Genomic DNA, 23,685 nt, shown 5'->3' on the forward strand with positions numbered 1-23,685 from the left:
GCAGCAAATCGTAAATATCTTTTAATTATCAAAAAGGAATTATCTGTGCAAAAACACAGTTATGCTCCTGCATTTGAGGTGCATTACTGATACCCAACTGAAATGAAATATCAGCTCTTAAAAGCACTGAAATGTTGGCATAATAAGTCATTTCTTGTTAGCTGTTGCAGGTAATATATGGGACCTTCATCAGTCTAGGGTTAGCTATTGATGGTGTAACATTCTGCCCATATTATTTGAGGAGTTTGAGCATGATTTAGCTCAGTTAAATTAGATTAAGTTAAATAGAGTAAGGGGGGACAAGAATACAAAATGTTCAGATGTACCAACTGTTATGTCTGTACATGTACCCCTTAATAGTGAAATAACAGGTCTGAAGAATGTTCTAAAGTAAACCTTTTTCCTGTTAATATTGTTATTTATTGAGGCAGAACATACAACTTTGGCATGTCGTATTTACAGCAAGTAGATTTGGCAAGTACTATGAGTTTCACAAATATAAAACAAGCTAATATATTCTAAAGTTAGCACTCCTTATGAGCACCATCGTTGCTCTGAATAAGTTTCAGTGTTTGTACTAGTCGGATTTAACATGTTTTGTTATACACAACCTTTTAACATGTTCCTCTTTGCACTGAAAACATCTCAACAAACAGGCAAGTCAGAGTTTGCTGAATCACAGTGAAAATACATGAAGATGTTTCAGGCCATAAACAATCCATGAGCAGAATAAAGAAAACCATTCACCAATTCATGACGAAAGCCATCAACAGGTGGTGCAGGGATTTAATTCAAAATCCTTATATCATCCGCAATAAATATGCGCTGTATTTGTACCCTGTATTTGTCTTGAAAATTGAAATGTTCATGTTATCATTCCTCTGCAGGCTTCTCCACCTCTCCTGGTTTGTCACTGCACGTCCCAGATCTCACAGAGCAGCGGCGTAAACTTGTGGTCGTTGGTCTTCCAGGAGGTGAGCATCTCTACGTGGTAGTGGTGTAGTGTTCTCAGCTCCGTCAGGCGGCCCAGCAGGCGGGCAAAGTACTGCGGCTCCTGAGGGTGCTGCAGGACACACAGCTTCCTCAGCACGTCCAGCATGGTCTCCTGGAGTCTCTCCACCGCCTCATGGCTCTTCACGTAAGGCCGGTCTGGAGAGGATGAGGATTAGCCTCTCAGAATATCACACACTGTAGGAAATGAAATTCAAAGTGGTGGATACTGGCTTACCTGGTGTCAGGATGGTTATCGTGGTGAGGAGAGCCTGTTCTTCCTGTGTCATGTGGAGTTCTCCGATGCTTTTGTAAAAGTTGAACATGGGTGTCATGAATTCTTCTGACATACCTGCAGAAAGAAATGCATTGACTAATCAAAAAACATGTATGGTGAATGGACATAAAATCAAGGTCCTTGTAAAACCTCCAAGATATGTCAAGGTCGAACACAAACCCTGAATTAACAATAACACAATGTTGTTTAATAACTTACTGTAGCTTCCACACATTACATTACATTGCATTACATTTAATTTAGCTGACGCTTTTGTCTAAAGCAACTTACAATAAGTGCATTTGACCAAGAAGATACAAACTTGAAGACAACAGAATCATATAAGTACATTAGGTTTCATAGAGCCAAACCATTTTAAGTCCTACTCAACACATATACACTAACATGGCAATAGCCTGGATCAAAGATAAGTGGTTACAACACACACAATGGAAAAACTAAAGGAACCATTTTGTGGAATTGTTGTGGTTATCAACATATAGGCCCTTTAAAAAAACAATTTTAAAACTGCTGTAGCATCTTTGTATTCATATTGACCAGAAATCTTTTTGACAGCAAAATGTAAACTTGGATGTTTGACATTGACTTTCCCAGATTTGTAATCCTCGAAAAATAAGTAATTCATAACTGAATGCAGATGATGTTAGATTGTACATTGCTCATGTGATGAACAAATCTGATGAACGATGGTGCCAAAGTCGGTGCAGGAAAACAAACATTCAACTGTTTTATATATCTGGTAGGATGAATAAACAAGAAGTAGTGCGAGAACAGTTGAAAAGGCTTGTCTTACATAACAGTCTGCACTTTGAACCAGGACATTTAATCAACAGCCCTCCCTCATCTGTATTAATGGTTATCTTTATGATCACAAGGAAAATAGAAAAAAGTAACATAAATGTTGGGGAGGGTTATTTTCTCGCCTACATTAAGGAATATACTTACTGACTGAGCGATATATACGTATGAATCTGAATTGCATCCAAATTAACAGTTTGACTAAGCAAAGAGAGGGAAAAGAGGCAACTTTGGAATGATAAAAGTACTTTCAATTGCAAATGAATAACCTGGTCCTTTGTGCAAATCAAACACAGCTGTTAATGCAGTAGAAAGAAGATCCACCTTATTCATTTCTAATCAGGGAAACATTTTGCGGAGACCTTAAGCATACATAATACACATTTCTTTGTTTTTCTTCTTCTTTGGATAACTGATTCAATAATAAATGCAGATGAAAATTACAAACTGCTCTCTATATCATTTCAAATGTGTGCTTTCACTTTGCTTGTGCACGCTGGCAACAGTTCCTACTCATCACATCATCAAGCATTCAGAAATGCCAGTGAGTCTCCGAGGGAGAGAAGTGGACAATAGCCCTCTTGATGTTTTGATAAGGAACAATAGTCTCTTCAGACAGCTTTGCTTCCTTATTCTCCCAGACTGTCCTTTAGTGTAAATGTCTCTTATCCCCAGCATTCACAGCAGAGCTGCGCTGAGGGACCCAGTGACTCACACACACTCCCACCATCACTGTCTGTCTAACTGTCCAACCTGGATGACATGGTGACACCTCGCATACATATAAATGACTTCCTAAAACCACCACGCTGGTAAACTATTTGATATTAAATAAATGAAATCCAGTGCCACAGAAGAGCTTGGTTTTCTTCGACTGCCGTCCTTTACCTGTCAGCATGCCCGCACACATACCTGAACTGAGTGAAACTGTACCCAGGCAGGTTGTGTGTGCATGTGTAGCCTGCACCCAGCTAGAGATCAACAGGTCAGCACACATCTCCAAGCTGCATCACACAGATCAGGCGGATCAATTATTCAACAAGGATTTGACTAGACCTGGCTGCTTGGCTGCTGGTGGAACTACAAATGATGCTGCATGTGCAAATAAAAGGCCTGAAGACTCTTGAAGGTCATAAATAAATGGTAAAGATATTCTAGCTCTAAAACTATTTTGAATATTTTCTACGATAAAGACCATGGTTTCTACTAGAAAACAAGGATTAGTGTGGTTACACCAACTGACTTTTGAAAAATGTTGTGGGTTACATTTTCTGTATACATTTTGTTGACTCACCACTCTTGCGTATTCTCTCCTCTAAAACCTCTGTGTATCCGATGGGCATCTTTTTGCTGAGAACCTGAGCTGAGCGAAGGAACATGGCCTCCACAGCCGAGCCCTTCAGCAGAGCGATCTGATCCTCACGATCCAGAGAGAGAAAGCCTGCCAGAGGCATCAAACCACTCATTACATCCAGCATTAGTGTTTTTCTACTTGTTCTGATATTATGGTAGACCCATGGTCATAATATTATACATTGACTATTTTTTATAATATTCTCAATGTGGAAACAATACCTGGAATATTTTTTGTAAACTCCACCAGTACTTGAACTTGACTTGTTGCCACCTCTGTCAACAGGAGGAAGTTTTCCTCTGCACTGTACTGTTCTTGCAGCTGTGGGGAAACAACAGGAGTAAACAGCACTGAACAAGATCAACAAAGAGATAACAAACCAATGTAGCTTTAACTCCACCAGCAGTAGGTTACAACAACTAAGTGTAGTACTTATTGTGTCATCAGAGGGCTAAGCATGTCATCATGTTAACTTCAGTGTCTGAAATGTAGATACATGTCAGACAAATGGTCAGAGAGTGGCGTGTTTCTGTAATGGCTTTGTGCAAATAAGCTGCACTCTGTAGCCAATTTTTACAAATGCATCTATTAAATCTTTTGAAGGGGACATTTTATGGCAGACTAACTTTTTCAGTGTTGTTGCACAAACATTGAGTATCTAAAAGCCTATTCTCAACCCACAATAGTGGAAAATATAAGAAGCCAGTCAGTTTATGGGTAGTTTCAGCCAGCCAGCCAGCCAGCCAGCCAGCCAGCCAGCCAGCCAGCCAGCCAGCCGCTATGTTACATGCATTAAAGTATTTCGCCTCCCCACCTGAGTATCTCCACCCAAAGCTTTTTTATTGCAAAGCTAATCAAATAGGATACATTTTCATGAAGTGGGCTTAAAGAGACAGGTGCTAAATATGGTATTGAAAATGACCATAATATGTCTGCTTTAATGTCACATATTCAAGTAATTAATGACATTTGAATTGATATACAGGCTAATATACCAGTTTTTTGGTCACATCTTGAGGAATTTGATGTCGGTTGTAAGCATCTAAGATGGCTTTGATAAGTGCCCGCTGCTCTTTGGTGATTTCGACTTTCTCCTGAACAGAAAACAGAAGAAATCATTGTGGTGAAAATTGTTTTGTATTTAACAACAGACTTAATGATGTTAGAAAACTGAGCTTTTTCCCAACATGGCAGCCGGTGTGTTTACCTTGGACAGTTTGGTGGTTGAGGTGACCTGTTTGTTGTCTGTGTTGTCCGCTGCTTCTGTCTCGTCTCCGGTTGACTGTCCCGGGGAGGTCTTAGTGTTTTTTCGCAGCCTTTTAGACTTACACTGGATCTCCGTCAGTAGACCTGCTAGCGTTGATGAAGGCTTCACTATGTGTGTTAAATACCTCACAGCTCTCAGCATTTGTAAATGTTCATTTTCTTATATCATGATGTCCAATAAGCATCAGTACCAAAACTGCATGGTGAAGTGAAGTGAGTCATTTTATTAATCTTAATATCACAATGTATAACCCAAGTATGTTATTGATCCAAAAGTCATATTACTTTTAAATCATTTGCGTGATTTCCTTTTTGTTCCTTATGATTTATTGTTCTTCACCATACTATTTCTGAATTATAATGTAACCACCAAAGGGAAAATATATATTTGTACTTAACTATCCTTTATCATGACAACTTGCTCTAATTCTAATGAACAAATGTAACTATTGGTCCTACAAGTTCAACCATAAATGATTTTCCTCTTTAAATAATACTTGAAACGTGAGAAGTGACACAAATCCCTCCAGTAAATTAGCATCTGTCATTTACACTATGACCAAAAAAGTCTTAGAAGTGCGTTGAGCTCTTATTGCTCCAGCAAATCATTAATGCCTGCCGCCTTGCAGTATTAATCACAACGTGCACTATTTATGAGCAACAGGAGTCTTGTCTATCTACCTGCTCTTTTTGACCCCCCAGCTCTTTTTCAACACAATAACTAATCATCTTACAAAGATTTTGAAAGTATACATTCACATCTACAATTTCTGTCTACATGTTAGGTATGCTCAGCTTCTGAAAATAGAGGAGACTACATTCCCCCAAAAGGTTTCAAGATGCAAAATGCCACAGCAAATACTTTGTAACAACAGGATCCACTTTACATTTCTCCAAATGGATCTTAAGGTTTCTGTTTAACTATTTTTCCTGTAACAGCAACAAAAGCTGGACCTTTCTATTGTGTGCTAAGTGGCATCCTATCCTCCTGTAAATGAAGTGTCTTAATGATCAGCGATACTCACATTCAGCCAGCATGCCCATCTCTTTGCACTTTCTTAGCCGGCACTCTTGGCATTTCCTGCGCATGTACATGTCCATCTCACAGTTCCCGCCACTCTTGCATTTGTACACAGCATTCTTGGTTATGCTTCGTCTGAAGAAACCTGAACATGTTTGACAAAAGCAGGAATTATCACATATGTCCCTAATATTTTCCATACTTTTTACCTTTGCTCCAAACATTTTAAACTGTACTTTTTACACATTTGTGTAACTACATTTGATGCCAACTATGTTTACTAGTGACCTTGCATTTGTCTTGCAAATATACGGTGGCGGACAGGTGCAAACCATAGACTGTATATATAAATGGACGTAGTGTCCGTGACGTCACCCATAGGATTCTGCAGAGTTGCAGAGAAGCCCTTGGTAGGCGGAGTCGGCCACTAACGGCTCGACTGTGACATCAGAGTCTAATCCCGCCTGCTCCAAAAGGGCAAAGAGGCGGAGCCGAGGCGGGACCTGCTGCCTCCGAACTGGAAGTAAACAGAGCTAGCTCAGGCTAAGAAGCTAAGCTAACATGAAATACATGCATACCAAGTTACTGCTAACAGTGTAGTTCCCCTATATAAATGTTATATTCATAATCAAATGAGACAATCTGCAAGAGAATTAGCTATATTTTGTTATTCTTAATGCTTGTCATTCACACGTTAAGAAAAGACTGACTCCACCGCCCGGACCTAACAGAGCCGCAGTGGGCTAGCTCCGGGACGCCGGCTGGAGCTAGCCCACTGCGGCTCCGTTAGCTCCGGCGGCCACCACTGGGATAATTGGGTCCCCTATTAACATTTGCTCCCGTTTAGCATTATGGGCGTCATTGCCATAGACTATAAAAGTCTTACCCAAGGCTGAATCATAAACTAAACTGTATATACACATGTATAAAGGGTTACGTCCTTAGCTGGCTAATAAGCTACATAACAAGCTAAGCTACCAAGCACACAAACACCTGCGAACGGGGTTAACATGTATAATATTATCATTTTAGACTTCTTGGAAGTTCTGTTAGTACATTCAAGCGCACAGCACGACATTTTAATTGTCTGGTATTTGTAACAATATTCCCTAAAAGGCACAATCACCACGAACACGGCTAAAGCTAAAGGGTCAAGTACAGTACTATGACTAACTAACGTTGTAGCCTAGCAGAGTGGACAAGTTGCTGTTAGCTGACAGTGAGGCATGTACATGTCCATCAACGTGACCACGCCCTAGTTTATGCAACAACTTTAAGACTTAATATAAATAAAAGGGTCGTGTTAGAAAACAATTCACTCAAAAACTCTGGAAGGTGAAGCACACAGCTGGGACCGGAGCGATTGTTTACATTTGCGAATCGCAATGTTGGCCAACAATCACTGTCGCAGAGTGGGTTTCATAATTGTAAGTGTTTCAGTCGTCAGTATATCTGAAATGACTAGGTTAGCTATGTTAGCCAACCAGCTTACAGCAGATCTGAAATAATACCTTTGTGGTTTCTACTTTTAGACGTATGAACGTGATCTTCGCCTACCACTGTCAGCAATGTAATTCATGCTTTATTTCATGCATATTTCAGCTGCTATAACCAAAAAGATCCGTAATGAGGCAATATTAATTACATTCTTACACACTGTTCTAATAATGTCATGGAGAGAATGCGGTGAACCCAGCTGGCAACGCCCCAGACACACACACACACACACACACACACACACACACACACACACACACACACACACACACACACACACACACACACACACACACACACACACACACACACACACACACACACACACACACACACACACACACACACACACACACACACACACACACACACACACACACACACACACACACACACACACACACGATAACTTTGGAACAGTTATTAGACATTCTGACACAGAACATTTAGCAGAATAGCATGCATTAGCGTAACGGAGCTCAGGTTGCTCCTGCATTGTGCAGCAGAAAGCTGAGAGGGAACCCAATCTGGCAGCAGCATCGGGTAGACCTGAGTCTCTTCTCAGTCAAATGGCAGGACAGACCAGCTGCTGCACTCCTGGCATTGTCCAAACTTTCAGTGTGCAATTACACTCATATCCATTCACTGGGGGTTCGGCTGGAATCACGGCAAATTTGCAGCGTCACAATACACCGGGAGGAGCAGCTAAAGGCCACGACTCCACGGTCACCAAGTGGATAACCTCTACATGAAGAATGTTTTCTTCCATCTAGCTATCTCTTTATCTATCTTTCTGTTGTATTCATATATAAATCTTTATCTTAAATGGATTCGCAATGTGTAATTTTCCAGGAAAATCTGCTACAACAGAGGGGGGCACAGCTTCTCTCACCTTTACATCCCTCACATGTTAGAGCGTTATAGTGGTATCCAGAGGCCTTGTCACCACACACCACACACAGTTCCTCCCCTTTGACCCTTCCCGCCTGTGACATGTGTCGTGTCCTCTTGCACACGGCAGGCAATACAGCCGTCACCTCCTCCATCTCAGCATCATAGCCGACCTCCATGGGTCCTTTCCTTAGTTCATATATCCCTGTGTGCGAGTACCACTCCTCTCCGTTGTACTGAGGGTAGAAGTTCTGACTGGAGTAGTATGGTGTGAAAGACATAGTCGGCTCCATGGAGGGATACTGCGTGCTGGGATAGGTGAAGGGTAAGATGTCAGGGTCCTGCAGGAAAGGACTTCCTTGATCTGCCAGAATATCTAAGAGTAAAGGAGAAGGATTATAAAAACCAACAAAAAACGGCAAGAACACACTCAACGTCCACTTCTTGCTTTTGTCTTAGATTTGACCTGTTTATTGTGGCCTTCATTATCAAATGGAGATATATTTTTTGCCATCAAAAACATGAAAAGGGAATCAAATAATGAATTCTCAATGTCAGCAGAGCAAACACAATTTGCTGACAATGATACAGCCTTGAAAAAGCTTGTAAATGGACCTTGAGATAAGATAACACTCCCGATTTCAAGGTCAAGAATGAACTTTCATACTTTTTGAAGTTGACATAACCTAATCATTTAGCCTAACATTGAATAATCTTAAATGTTAGAAAGCGATTAAAATAGAAAGGGTAGTTCATCTGGAACATTGACACGTTTTTTCTAAATCCCAAGATTAGGACAACATTATTTCAAAGAGATTCAAAATCGGAAAGAGTTCCCTACAACTGATCTATCAATTAAATAATGATTAATTAAAACATCTCTCTTTCTGTCTGTTTTCTGCTGCTTGAGCACTCGCTATTAACAAATTAAGACTCTTTTGAACCAATGGCGTAATATAAAAACATGGATTGCGATTTAACCGTAGGCTACCTTGGCCACAGTTATGGCGCGTTTCCACTGCAGCGGGTAGATCGCTTTAAGCGTGCCGAGCCATGCGGGGCCCGTTTTTGGTTGCGTTTCCACTTGGCTTGTACCGGCTAGCGGGTCCTAATTCACAGTTTTTCTGGCCCCATAACATCGTGGTTCTAGGGCCAGGAACAACCAGGCTGAGTCGGGCTGAGTATGCTAAACTAGAGAGAGAATCGCTGACGTGGGGGACTGCGGTCAACTCAGCCGTCTCTCAAATTTGCTTGGTCAAATGAGCAGTTCTTCATTTTTGAATGCGCGATTTATAGCGCCTTTACGGTAATCGCTGAGAAGCGGCACTAACGCAAGAGTAAAATAATGCATGTTTTTTCTGCTTCATGCGATACAAATTATTTTTACCATGAGTTCTTAAAAAAACTAACACTGTTTGACTCAGTACAATAAAATGAAGTACTTTTACTGTCTTTTTTCTGGGTAATACTCTCAAATTCCCCTCCTGAGAACAAAATCATGCAACTTCTGCTATATTTGATGAGATAAAATGATTTTTAGCGATACATCCTTAATAAAAGTGATACTGTTGGACTCAGTACTTGTTAGACTACTACCACAAGTACAATCAAGTACTTTTACTGTGTACTTTTGAGTAATCCCCTGTCAAACTCCCCTCCAGAGTACAATAATGCATGTTTTCTGCCATCTTTGATTTGAGATAAAATGATTTTGTGCTATAAGTTCTTAAGGTAATTGGTACTGTTGGATTCAGTACTACTTGGACTATTAGCACAAGTACAATCAAGTACTTTTACTGTGTACTTTTTGAGTAATACTCGTTTAAACTCCTGTCCTGAGTACAATAATGCATGTTTTCAGCCATCTTTGATGAGCGATAAAATGATTTTGTGCAATAAGTTCTTAATGAAATTGGTACTGTTGGATTCAGTACTACTTGGACTACTACCAAAAGTACAATCAAGTACTTTTACTGTGTACTTTTTGAGTAATCCTTTGTCAAACTCCCCTCCAGAGTACAATAATGCATGTTTTCTGCCATCTTTGATGAGAGATAAAATGATTTCGTGCAATAAGTTCTTAATGAAGTTGGTACTGTTGGATTCAGTACTACTTGGACTACTACCAAAAGTACAATCAAGTACTTTTACTGTGTACTTTTTGAGTAATACTCGTTTAAACTCCTGTCCTGAGTACAATAATGCATGTTTTCTGCCATCTTTGGAGGGGAGTTTGACAGGGGATTACTCAAAAAGTACACAGTAAAAGTACTTGATTGTACTTTTGGTAGTAGTCCAAGTAGTACTGAATCCAACAGTACCAATTTCATTAAGAACTTATTGCACGAAATCATTTTATCTCTCATCAAAGATGGCAGAAAACATGCATTAGTGTACTCTGGAGGGGAGTTTGACAAAGGATTACTCAAAAAGTACACAGTAAAAGTACTTGATTGTACTTTTGGTAGTAGTCCAAGTAGTACTGAATCCAACAGTACCAATTTCATTAAGAACTTATAGCACAAAATTATTTTATCGCTCATCAAAGATGGCAGAAAACATGCATTATTGTACTCAGGACAGGAGTTTAAACGAGTATTACTCAAAAAGTACACAGTAAAAGTGCTTGATTGTACTTGTGCTACTAGTCCAAGTAGTACTGAATCCAACAGTACCAATTTCATTAAGAACTTATTGCACAAAATCATTTTATCTCTCATCAAAGATGGCAGAAAACATGCATTATTGTACTCAGGGGTGGAGTTTGACAAAGGATTACTCAACACGTACACAGTAAAAGTACTTGATTGTACTTTTGGCAGTAGTCCAAGTAGTACTGAATCCAACAGTACCAATTTCACTAATAACTTATTGCAAGAAATTATTTTATCTCTCATCAAACATAGCAGAATACATTCTTTTGTGTACTCAGGACAGGAGTTTAAACAAGTATTACTCACAAAGTACACAGTAAAAGTGCTTGATTGTACTCGTGGTAGTAGTCCAAGTAGTACAGAATTCAGCATAACCGATTTTATTAAGAACTCATTGCAAAAAAATGATTGTATCTCTCATCAAAAAGGGCAGAAAACATGCATTATTGTACTCTGGAGGGGAGTTTGACAGAGTATTACTCAAATAGTACACAGTAAAAGTACTTGATTGTATTTGTGGTAGTAGTCCAACATGTACTGAGTCCAACAGTACCAATTTTATTAAGAACTTATGGCTAAAAATCATTTTATCCCTCATCAAATATCATTGATTGATTGATCAAATATAGCATAAGCACTTGTATTACCGTCAGCGCCACTTCTCGGCGATTACCGTAAATACGCTATTAATCGCGCACTCAAAAATGAAGCGCTGCTCATTTGACCAAGCAAATGCGAGAGACGGCTGAGTTGACCGCAGTCAAGGGGGCTACAACTACAACAAGATGAACATATTTGACCGTGATTTAATTGTAATACACGTTTCAAAATGATGCCGAAGTAACAACATACTGATACCGGTTAGTAAAAACCATGAATTAATGCTTTGACAAGTCTGCAGACAGACGGCAGGCGAAAAACCCTTTTAAACTGCGTGTTTTCTACATGGAGCTTGGCTAAGCTAACGTTACGTCACGGCTCCGCCTACACTGCGTTACTATAGTAACTACCCTCGTTCCTAAACTGTAATGGAAGCGCAGCATTAAAGAGCCTGTGACAGCATCCCAACAACTGTTGTGCAATGAAATATTGGGCTACTAGTAATCTCGAACCGTCAGTTTAAAAAAGAAAAAGCGATACCGTTCCGTTAAATATCAATAATTTCGAACATCGCGGGGAAATTCCTTCGATTCATTTTGAAGTTTTGGGGGAAGCCGGAAGTGACGTCAATCAGGGTTGCCAACTTTGGGTACCTGGCTGGAGTGAGATTTTTATATCATGGGTTTAATTACATATGCACACGAAATGACTGCTATCGTGTCAGCAGCGGGACCTTAGCATATATATAGGATATATATACAATATTATACAAATACACAATATTGGACACAGACTATAAAGGGCACAACGTTTCATTCACTAATGAAAGTCAAACACATGTTTGTTTCCACTGTTTTATTGTCTGCCTGTGGTGATAAGCAATTAATTGACTTATGGTTTGATAAATAAAAATGAACTCGATAAATTGCCATTTACATGAGGATGTGACTAGCAGTTTGAAAGGATGTACTTGAATTATTATTATATATTATCTTTATGTCAGTGGTCTAAAATGGTCATACAACGGTGCCGACAATATTATCGTTTATCGCAATAATTTCCAGGAAATGTATCCAACAAAATTAATTATCGTGAGAGGCCTATACGTGAAACACACAGACACAAACAAATCTACAGACTTACTCCAAACTGCCAAATATATTAATTAACACACTCACTCTCATATACTCTTTGACTCTATTTTGGCCTAGTAGAACAATAAGCAGCAGACTTTTACTTTTTTATAATTTCTACTGGATTTTAGATCTGCGCATGGCGCAATACGGGTCGGCAGTTGCGGCTCCAGAGTATTTGTGTTGGGTAATCTACGGTAGGGCTAACCCATACAGTGGTGGGGCTCAAATCAGTATTTGCAATGTAATTACATACACGCTATATCGCTCCCCTTGACAGTGAAACGCCACGCGTGAGGTTTCGATTATTTCCGTCTCAATCCGAATTGAACTGTATGAAATAAAAAGGCACATTTGTCTTGAAGTAAATAAAAAGGGCGACCTGGAGCCAATCCTGCAATCTCCCCACAAGTGAAAGAGTTTTTTGAAATACTAACATAAAATACACATTCTGGTACTCTCTTGAGAAGAAAAATAAATAAATCTATTACTACACATTTAAAAAAAAATGAATGCCATTTTAGTTTTGTGTTACTTTGTTCTGAAAGCTGAACCTGCTGCTCCACAGAGAGAAGAGGGCTGTGAATTAAGTTACATTGTGGATAAGGGTGGATGTGGATAGCCCCCATTGTTCTGTGTGTCAAAATGAAAGACAGCCCACACACCTATCAATCATCAAACCGTGGGGTCTTATTTCATTACGTGTTGATTTCTATCAACACGTAATGTTGTATCGATGTATAGAGATGTACTACAGCAAAAGTATTCTCCGTCGGGACTTCCTGCAACAACACCACGCCGTTATCTTGATTCTGATTGGCCAGAAGACATTATCAAAGATGTTCTATTGAGAAGACGATCACTACCTGACAAAAGTTTTCAAAACCGTTTCTAGTCTTCGGTATTTCCAAACAAGTGACTACTGAAATCAATCGTACTAACTGCTGTCTGTGATTGCTTGTTTTGGCGTGAGAATAGTTTGGGCAGAGTGAGAGCGTGAGATTGAGAGTGAAAGCGTGTGTCACACACACGCCAGATGCGTGAGAGTTGGCAACCCAGCGTCAATGCGGGAATGCTTCGAGAGCCAAACACGGACAAAGTGTGTTGTCATGTGTAGAAATGGTGAATTACTGAGATTAGGCACGTTAATAACGTTTTAATGAAGTTGACTACAGTATATTCATATTTGTCAGTGCTTTCATGTCAATTCGGCGACATAAAGATAAATGATCGTGGTGAAGATGATGATTACATTTGGATTAAAAATCGGGAGTGAGAGCTGCTGAATTTCCTCCCGTCGGATGTGATATAAAAACAAATCGATTATTTTTGTGGTTGTAAACTCAAGTGGATGAAACTACATTTATTAGTGCTTTCATGTCAATTCGGAGAACATAGGATACATTAAATGATCGTTTGTTTGAGCCGGTCTGCATTTCCTGATGAGAAAACAAACCGATGCTTTTTGTAGTTGTAGTACACCAACAACATGGATTAAACGTGTGTTTTTTGTACCACAATGTTGGGGAAATTAATGGATAAAATGCACGGATTATTATTATTATTCCCACTCCGATCGGGACACTAGGTCCACCGTTTCCCCGCAGCGAGTCTCCCCCCGTTGACAGTTTACGTGGGGCTGGGTGCAGTGGCGGACTGGCCATCGGGACGAATCCCGATGGGCCGGTACCGAAGTGGGCCGGTCGGATAAGTAACTTGCACATCCCCCATAGGCGGCGAGTGAGGCTCAGGTTTGAGAAGGCTAAATAACTTATTTTACCTGCCGCTGCCCGCCTCCGGCGTCTATAGAAAAGAGATCAACTCAGTGTGCAGAGTTTAAATCTCTCAAGTCATATTACAGGATAAAGGAAATACAGTTTAAACTGCCGTATGCAGAGAAGACGCCGACGTGTCGCACTTATCATTCATATTACATCATCAATCAGATCATCGATCATATAATATCATAATATATCATATATTTCCTTATCTGAGTCAGCTGAGCCGTATCTGGCCGTGCAACACTCACAGTGTCACAGACTGTATGCAGAAGTATTATTTAACACATTATGTTGACGAAACACTCGAGACAAATGTAATTAAAGTCAGATTCACTCGTGTCTTAGACGTGAACACGCTCTCAGCTGGAGAGAGAAACCCTGGCTTGATTTACCGAGTTGATAACCAGCGTCGTAGGACCGCTTAGCGAGATCTCGTTTGTTAGTTTGTTGTTGTTAGTTTGTTGTTACTCAAACATATCCAGGGTCTGTTGAACTGGCTTCGTAGTACAGGGCACAGGTGGCTAGCAGCGCTAAGGTCAAAGACACAGACATTATACATTATATTTGTATTTTACCAGGATGCAGGATAAATATTTACATATTTACATTTACTATCTACAGCACCCGCCGCCCCTGACATCCCCCACTCCCCCCGTTGACAATTTACTAGCGGTACCGAAGTGGGCCGGTCGAGAGTCCCGGGATGATTTTTAGTCCCATTCCACCACTGGCTACATGACCATATGATCACCCCTATTGACGCACCTCATTCCTAAACTTAGAATATACAACATAAACCGATCCTTCAGCCTCATATGAGCTCTCAGACACGTTCAACATTAACCTGTCATCGCTGTCTGAGCTTGCTGCTGTGTGCGCCGTCATGCGTTTACATCTGACTGTATATATATAAAGGTTTACATGCAGATGCTGGGATCCTGAACGGTGCAGCTGGAGCGCTGTGCCCGCAATGACGTCACCCATCATTTGGCGGGACTTGAAGAATCCGCGAGAAGATCCAGAAAATTGTCAACATTGAAGGCAGATTAATGGTTATCAAAGTACAAATATCCAAAATCAGTTCAGTAACGGTTTTCAAGGGGACAATATGTACTCAAATTGATGGGTTTGGATGATGGGGGAAAACCGTGTCACAGGCTCTTTAAAGTGAACCGGGCACGTCTATCGTTATTCCAACCCAGTTTAGATCCCACTTCCGCATTACGCAAGCATCGACGCGGGGTTACGTCACAGCATCAACCTGGCGTTACATCCCTATGGTTACATCACTGCCTCACGCGGCACACCTGCGAAATCTGAATCTGCGGCACACCCGCAAAATCTGAATCTGTACATCTGTGTGTATACATGAATAAATACATGTGTGAGTACATATAAGTGTGTGTTTATATGTTTATAAATGAATAAATGTGTGTGTATATATATATATATATATATATAAAACAGTATCATTAAATAATGCTGTGTGTATAAATGAACGAATACATCTGTGTATATTTATGAATAAATACATGTGTGAGTAGTACATATAAGTGTGTGTGTCTATGAATAATGTATATATAAAATATTATCATTAAATAAATATATATATAAAATAGTATCATTAAATAATGCTGTCAGATAAATGAAGTACACAGTAATAGTCAAGGTTATATTCAATATTCTGCACTTACACCAGCTCACCAGCTGATAAGATATTTAAAACGTCTTTTGTTTGTCCTGAAAACGACATTTGAGAATACACACAGGCTATTTATAGATGATAAAACACCAGTAATACAATCTCAGGACTCTTCGATACGGCTTTGATTACAGGATCGTTTACTTTCAGTCAACAAATCCTTTGGAAAGACAAAAAACAACTATTCAATATCCTGCTCATCCTGCTTTACCGCGACCGCTATAACTGCCGAAGAAGAAGTATATGACGCTATCGCGTAGAGCTATGTTCTTGCGTTATGCGGAAGTGGGCGTGGTTAAATCTAAACTGGGTTGGAATAACGATAGACGCGAGCCGGGCCTAAACAAACCGATCGAGGCCGAGCGAGGCCTGCAGTGGAAACGCGCCATTAGAGGCCAACCTCGAGCAGCAAAGCTAGCTTACTCGCATTGCAAAGCGGACAGGGTATTAAAAAAGGAGTTGGTTGAAATCTATGGCCATCTGATGAATCTAAGTCAAATATTCACTTTCTTTTAACTGATGTTGGTCTCCACCAACACCTGAGGGAAAGATCTGAGTATGCTCCAATACGTTCACCAGCTAGATGCTAACTTTATCTGCCGTTTAGTGCTAGGTATGCTGCATCAAGGAATATTTGCAACTAGAGCAAAGAGAGTGTAGCCTACCAATACAGTGAGGTTGTGGTTCAGAAAACCAATACAAAGAGGTGTCACATTCACATTAACGTAGTGATTCGACACATCGGTCATTAGTGTAGCTTTAATAATATGGACAAGTTCCTTGAATAAGACTGCAGCTCAATGGCCAAACACACAGAAGGAAATCCATTTTGGTCAATGTCATGTCACTTTCATTTTTATAAACTCAAGCATTAGTCTGAGGGGGCGTTTGATACCTCAGATAATTAAAAACCCTACTTTGATAAGGAAACACTCCAAGACAGTTTTATTGTGCTTCCCTGCACAAGCTTGTTACAGTGGAATAGGAACTGGCTCAGCAGTAGTTGGTAACCCTCACAACACATATTATAAACTCATAAATGATTAACAACTTGCTTGCACAGAGCACACAGTGTCTTTTAGAGTGACATCAAACCTGAACCACGAACAGGTTGGCACTTGTGAAACAGATACAATAATAATTAGCAGATTTAAAGTGTTATTGTATCATTACAGATTTCCAGATGATGTGTTTAATTTTAACAATTTTCCACCGTAAAGTGATTTTAGTCTACAAGAAAAATCCCTCAATCCAATCTGCCATATAAGTGAACAGACACACTCAACACTAATGCAGCACCTGTGAAGTATAGTAACACTGACCTCTAGAAGACTTGGTCTGGACCATGGCCATCTCGTGCGACAAAACTCTCCAAATTCAAGACTTTACTCTCGATCCCAACAGTCCAGCTGTGTTTTGTTAACCAGGCCGTCTTTTGCCTCTAACTAACAACAACAACCATCTTTCGTGTAGTTCTTTTGATGGGAAACCTTCCTTTATATACGTGAACAGCAGATCGAGTACTGAACTCCTTGACGCTTGCTTGAGAAATCTAAAGGGGAGCAAAGGTACTACGGCTACTCATTAACCACAGTCACATTTCTTTACATCACTACAAGCAGCAGAAATAATTTCCAGATTGTGGTTGTAGTACCGACGTACTGCTACTTTATGGTGTTGCTTGAATTTAATAATCATTTTAACGTAAAAGACAGAGTGATGCTGGTCGCCTTTTGTCTCTACTGTGTTTTTTACAGTTAGGTTAGTCAAGATTGCGTTTGTATACAACTTAAAGTGACAGTAGATGATTTAATTAATTATCTTTCCTTATCCAGTCTTGTACAGTCTGCCTATCATAACAAGGAGTCAATGAGTTGATTTGATAATAAATGTCCAGATAAGATCAGCTTCAAGCCACAGTATTTGTTATCTATTTAGCATGTTTATATTCCTGCTTAACACAGGTGATATATAACGTTTTTATATATCATAATTTATTTTAAATGTTTTGTCAGAATAATGTTTTGGGCTCTGATTGATAGAACAGCTTTTGTGATAAAGGGGGAGAGAGGTGGCGACATGCAATAAGTTGATCCACCGATTTGGTCTTGAGTGAGAAATCTGAACAAATATTAGATTTCAATGGAACCAGATCACTTTTTGATGGTAGCCTATAGATGCCTATAGATGCCCTAGACTTTTTTCGTATCTGTGTCATGTTTGGGTTAAATCCTCAATTTGTCGAAAAGGTTTTTAAGAGCACATACCTTCAAAAACAAAGAAGTTACCCTCGACTTCAGTTGTATTTTGGGCCAAAATTAACAAAAACGTGTGAACCATCCATCTGTTGTTGTTGTTGTTGTTGTTGTTGTTGTTGTTGTTGTTGTTGTTGTTGTGAGCATGTTAGCATGCTGGTGTTGGAGCAACACAGTGGTTGTATTCTTTCTGTGACCTGTGTCCTGCTTTATAGACTTACCAAAGAGGTGGGAGCTCTCTGAGATGGAGAATTCATCGCTGGGTGGGATTTGCAGCGGTCCCACCACATTAAAGTCGAGGCCCACCCACTCATTCATTCACGATGGTCGTCGGGCACCAGCAGAGTTTGGACTTTGCGGAACAGAGCCTCTGGTTTATTCTGTAACAAGCATACAAATAGTGTGATTTGTGATCCATGGTGACGATTTTCTTGACACTCTTATGGGGTCTGCAGGATCAGCCTGGGAGTCTCTACATCACCACAGCTGACAAGTATTGTCTCCCACACAGGGATGAGATGTTCAGTAGCCTACATGGGGTTGGGGGATGAAAGTCAACCCATAATAAGGACCCCCTAAGAGCCAGTCAGTCTTTTCTTTCTGCATCCTGTCAGTGCAGTCATTTTATTTCACATTCTGACATGATGTAGACTATAACTAGATCTGTTGGTATTTTATCTTTCTAAAATAAATTAATAAAATATTACAGGCAAGCCTTCAGTTTTGAGATAGAGGCTCATTTAACCAAAGGGTAAAAGCTGATTTGTAACTTGAATGTATCTTTTGAATAACAGACATGTGTTTTAAACGTATCCGTGGCCTTTCTGGTGTCAAGGCCGCTACATGTGAAACATTACTTTCATGGACTTCATCTGCCACTGATTTTTTTTTAATTAACTCAGTGTAATTTCCCCTGAGATCCAAGACCAACCCACAGTGATCAGAAACCCCCAGAGCTCTTAACAACCCCACAAAACAGCCAACCTCACACATAATGGCACGTCGCAGACTCATTACAAAAAATCACCTGCTCACCGGTGAACTTGAAATATGTTCAGATTCCATTTCACATTTCTTACCTTGCACTGGTCCTTGGATGTTGATTTTCTGCCTGCTAATGTTCCTCTTTTTCAGCTTTGTTTCTGATTTCCACGCCGAGAGCTACAGCTCAATCAATGTTTGCTCAATGAACATTACGCTGCTTGTGTCTGGACTCCAGTGAGAGCATTTGTGTGACCAGTTGAGGTCAGGAGAAATGCATCGGTGGTTATTAATTAAACTGTCATTCCTGTCCATGGTCACCCCCCAGCCCCTCCCACAACCCACCAACCTCCCCCCCCCAAAAAAACCCTCTTTATCTCACTAACACAAGAGGCTGTGTGTGTGTGTGCATGTGGGATTTCTGGACACACACACACCAACACACACACACACAACACACACACCACACACCACACACACACACACCACACATCACACACACACACACACACCACACACACACCCACCCACACACACACACACACCCCACACACACACACACAACACACACACACCACACACACCACACACACACACACACACACAACACACACACACACACACACGGAACATACATCAGTTCATTAGCAAACAACTGGTGTTTAGCTGCGAGCAGAAGCGCTGCTATCAGTCAAATACTTTTTTTGAAAAATAAACAGAGCATCGCAGCAATGTCTCTTCTTTTCAACTGAAACAGTAACACTTCGCCGAAAGGTTTTATATTATTATTTAGAAGCACAGAAATTAATTATATCAATCATTGCTGACTGTCCTTGACCTAATCAAAGTTATTGTATCATGTCACTGCTAGTTGCAATACCAGTCTGCACAACAATTGTCATATAATGGCACTGTCCATATGGGGCCCTTTGTCTTTGTGTAGTCTTAAGATTTACCCAAGCTCACAGGAAATCTAAATCTCTTTTCTATACAATCCTTATTTGTCCAAAATACAGAGTTTTATCATTGATGGTTGTTGTCTGCTCCATCCAAAGAGGCCCTTCTGAGTCACAGACAGTCTCTCAGAAATAAACAGAACCTTTGCTATTGGCTGTTTGTGGACTATCTGGTCTGTGTTTGAGAGCATGCGGGGAGTGAGCTGGCAGCGATGACTTCGGGGAAAGGACCACTCACTTAACTGAGGCATGTCTAAAAGTTATATATTGTCCAATAAACCTGCAGCTGGGTCTTCAGGTTAAAAAAATATAAAAAAATAATGTTTGTAATATATAAAAAAATCATATAACACAATGATTTAGATTTCAATGTAATAATAGGTTGACTGTTCCATGGAATAGCAAACTGTATTCACCTTAAAGTGCTTATATACGCTATACATCCATATGCTCAATTAAACTCCTCCTGCTTTGTAACTTATTCACATTTCTCTAATCCTTACTTGTCATTTCTGTCAATTTGATATTATAACAAGTGATGACTTTTTCTCAGTGGATATTATTGTGGCTTTAACAACCTGTTCCTCCATTCCTGCCTGCTGACGTCATAGGCTATTCCCTTTGTATCAGACATAATTATATCTAGATATTCCTTCAATCATTATCTTTTAGTTGATATCACGTCACCAATCCTTTTTTTTTTAACACTGGTATCTATTGTTTTATTACGTGTGCTTCCCTAATATTATCCCTAAAACAGGAGAATATGTCCTACTTAAATGCCTCGGATCATATGATGTCTAGCACATATTGGGTGTTGCCCTTTCACCTTGGTTTTTATTAAGTCATTACAAACAGACCTTTTTGCAAGTTTTGATAGATACAAAAACAGGAAACACACCCTTTAAAGTGACATTTGCAGCCTCCTCTTCTGTGAAGAAAGCCAGCAACAAAGTGTGTAATCTTGAAGCTTTTCATCAACATGTTCAGTCAATATATTTATAAATGTATATTTCGTTATACTGACTCCCTCTAACTGTCACTTTTAGTTTTGTCAAAGCAAGACTTAAAACGGGTGACGAATATCCTGTCCAGTAATTGTTTTTTTTTATGGTCAAAATGAAACAGGCAAGAGAGATAAGACAGAGGATGTTTACCACAGCGTGATGGGAAACAGAGCAGTCTTTGGAATATTTAAAAATATCTAATATGAGTGCACTAACATAAACAGGCACTATTAAGGACAGCCAAATGTATCAAGTAGCAACAGAAGATAACGAGAAGCTGTATCGTATAAAGGACACATTGTATCATGGATAAAGCTTTTTGAAAATAATGTACAATGTATAGAAAATTGTAGAAATGTAGAAAATTAATATATATGGTTACTTAGAAAGTGCAGACCTCTGCCAAGACAATCTGTTTTATAATTGTGTGTGTGATAGAGATTATGCAACGTGTTTAGTGTTTGTTGATAGTTATGTACCTGCCTGGACTACAGATGGAAAGGAGCAATTAGCTCAATCTGGCAAAAATCTTCTCTTCTCTTTTCTGAAATGAATGTGTTTTTAATGCATGGTCCTTGTTCAATAAATAAATACATACATTTAATTTAATTAAGCCAAATGCCCTATCTCGGTTTTTTTTTAACGAAAGATGTATCTATTAGCCTCATGATTCAGAACCTCTCTGAAATGTAATGGGTTTCTTCCTCAGCCCCTGCTAGACCCTTCAACCAAGGTTATGAAAGCAGGCCCATATTTGTTCCATAATTCTGCTGACAAACAGAAAACCAATAGTAACATTACCCCCTTGGCCGAGATAAAATGAGCTTGAGAGATAGAAACACATCTTAAAAGCTGAATAATAGAGGGAGAAGGCACTGATTGCCCTCAGCTTTTAAATGGCTTCTTTCTTTCTTCTATTCTTTTAAACAAGAATGTCTAGATCAGTCCAACAGATGACCCAGACCCAAATATCTCAACAGATATTAGATGGATTGCGATGACATTCACGGTCCCCAGAGGGTGGAGCTTTCTGACTTTTGTGATCCTCTGGCTTTGCCTCTGATTTTGTGATCTCTAATTTGTCATCTTGCAGCACCATCACTTTAAAGTTATTTCCTCCCCAGTCTCCTAAGATTTGTCTGTTTATTGCTGATTATTGTTAGCATGCTAACTGTTCATCTAAGATGGTGAACATGGCAAACATAATACTTGCTAAACATCAACACGTAAGAAGTGTCATTGTGATCATATTGCTATGCATAGCATTTAACCCGCATTAAATAAAACCCTAAATAAAAGCTGCAGCCGTAGACTATCAATGTGGATTTTGATTACCCACAGTTTGCAATTTGATGATTAATTTCTTTGAAAACACAAAGTAATGTAAATGTTCAATAACCACATAAAAGGTACTGTGAATAACCTTCATAAGATTGTATGTCTCTAAACAATCTTAATACAGAATAAAAATGTAGTTTACTACATCTCCAGTGAGTTCAAGTAAAGTGCAAATCAAATCAATGCTCTTTCAAACAATAAGATAATAATTTACTGTACAAAATCAATTTTCTTTTCCATAACAGTAAAGACAAATAGGTAAGAGTAACTTCCCATACTCTAATGGGTTAAACATGACACTACATTCTTTTTAGAAACAAACTGGGTCGTCATGTATCAAATATTGAGAAATTGCAATAAGACAACCACCAGGAGAATAAATAGTTACACTAAATGCGTCATGGAGTAGCGTCAGGCACTTAACTTGCACTCCTTTATGTCCTATTCTGAGCTCATAGCACTTTAAATCATGAAGCTGAACATTATGTTGGAAGAAGTGTGATACAACAGATGGCGAACTAGGACCTGCACAGACTAGGAGAGCGAACTAAAGCAATGACAAAGTGCAATAATTCAGCAACAGCAAATACTATACAAGCAAAAAAACATTAACACTGCTGTCAAAGCTGAGTATTACATTCCAGAAGCACAGCTCTTTTTACGGTGCATAGCTGACACAAAACATTTCAAAAACCGTCAGGTGGCTCAAAGTAAGTCACATAAAGTTTAGTCTAGTTTGCTTTCACAGATGGAGTATGATCAACGCAGGCTGCAGGGATGTCAGGTTTCAAGGTTGATATGCAAGTCAGATGTTCTTTTATAACAGCACTAGTTAGTCTGAGGTTACTTTCTATTGTACTGAGCACACGTCGTCTACAGTATATGCCGGTGGATATTACTAGTATTGTCCCAATTGTATCTATTAAAAATGATGCTTGATTTTAGATTTTTTCCTGTTTTTATGTTGTGTTTTTATATGATTTTTAACAATGCAGTACATCACAGTTAAACTGTAGAATATTGACCAAAAGAAAAATCATCTTGCGGTACAATGGAGCTGCTGCTGTCACTTTGCCGATGTTTCTGACATTTCCATGGTGTGATGTGAAATGAAACTTTCAGCCTTGACCAGACTCAAGTGTTTTTAGCCCCCCCCCCCCCCC

At 39.5% G+C, this 23,685-nt stretch overlaps 1 protein-coding gene across 4 annotated transcripts; it reads right to left on the reverse strand.

Moving 5' to 3' along the window:
- Positions 1-5: 5 nt before the first annotated feature.
- Positions 6-19,485, reverse strand: nr1h4 (nuclear receptor subfamily 1, group H, member 4). Of its 4 annotated transcripts, none has more exons than XM_034085949.2 (10): positions 19,320-19,485; positions 18,462-18,620; positions 8,117-8,491; positions 5,732-5,872; positions 4,648-4,790; positions 4,436-4,534; positions 3,662-3,761; positions 3,381-3,527; positions 1,229-1,342; positions 6-1,149 (listed from the first exon to the last, which is right to left on the reverse strand). In XM_034085949.2, exons 2-10 carry the CDS (start codon positions 18,556-18,558, stop codon positions 911-913), a joined length of 1,455 nt encoding a protein of 484 aa, XP_033941840.1. In that variant the 5' UTR covers positions 18,559-18,620; positions 19,320-19,485; the 3' UTR covers positions 6-910. The 4 variants fall into 4 exon arrangements, with proteins under 4 accessions (XP_033941840.1, XP_033941839.1, XP_033941843.1 ...); XM_034085948.2 differs by having other exon boundaries at positions 4,648-4,793; XM_034085952.1 differs by lacking the exons at positions 18,462-18,620; positions 19,320-19,485 and adding an exon at positions 17,308-17,517.
- Between the last annotated feature and the right edge of the window lie 4,200 nt (positions 19,486-23,685).

This window comes from Pseudochaenichthys georgianus, chromosome 6 (genome assembly GCF_902827115.2).
Source record: "Pseudochaenichthys georgianus chromosome 6, fPseGeo1.2, whole genome shotgun sequence".
In the NCBI taxonomy this organism is placed as follows: domain Eukaryota; kingdom Metazoa; phylum Chordata; class Actinopteri; order Perciformes; family Channichthyidae; genus Pseudochaenichthys; species Pseudochaenichthys georgianus.

Bases quoted from the DNA above. Each gene is read 5' to 3' on its own strand.
- nr1h4 (XM_034085948.2), bottom strand. From the start codon at position 18,558: ATGAATGAGTGGGTGGGCCTCGACTTTAATGTGGTGGGACCGCTGCAA. The intron at 5,873-8,116 runs GTGAGAGAAGCT...AAACATGTTCAG, and splicing joins AACATGTGAGGGATGTAAAG to GTTTCTTCAGACGAAGCATA. The intron at 4,535-4,647 runs GTAAACACACCG...TTTTCTGTTCAG, and splicing joins CAACCACCAAACTGTCCAAG to GAGAAAGTCGAAATCACCAA.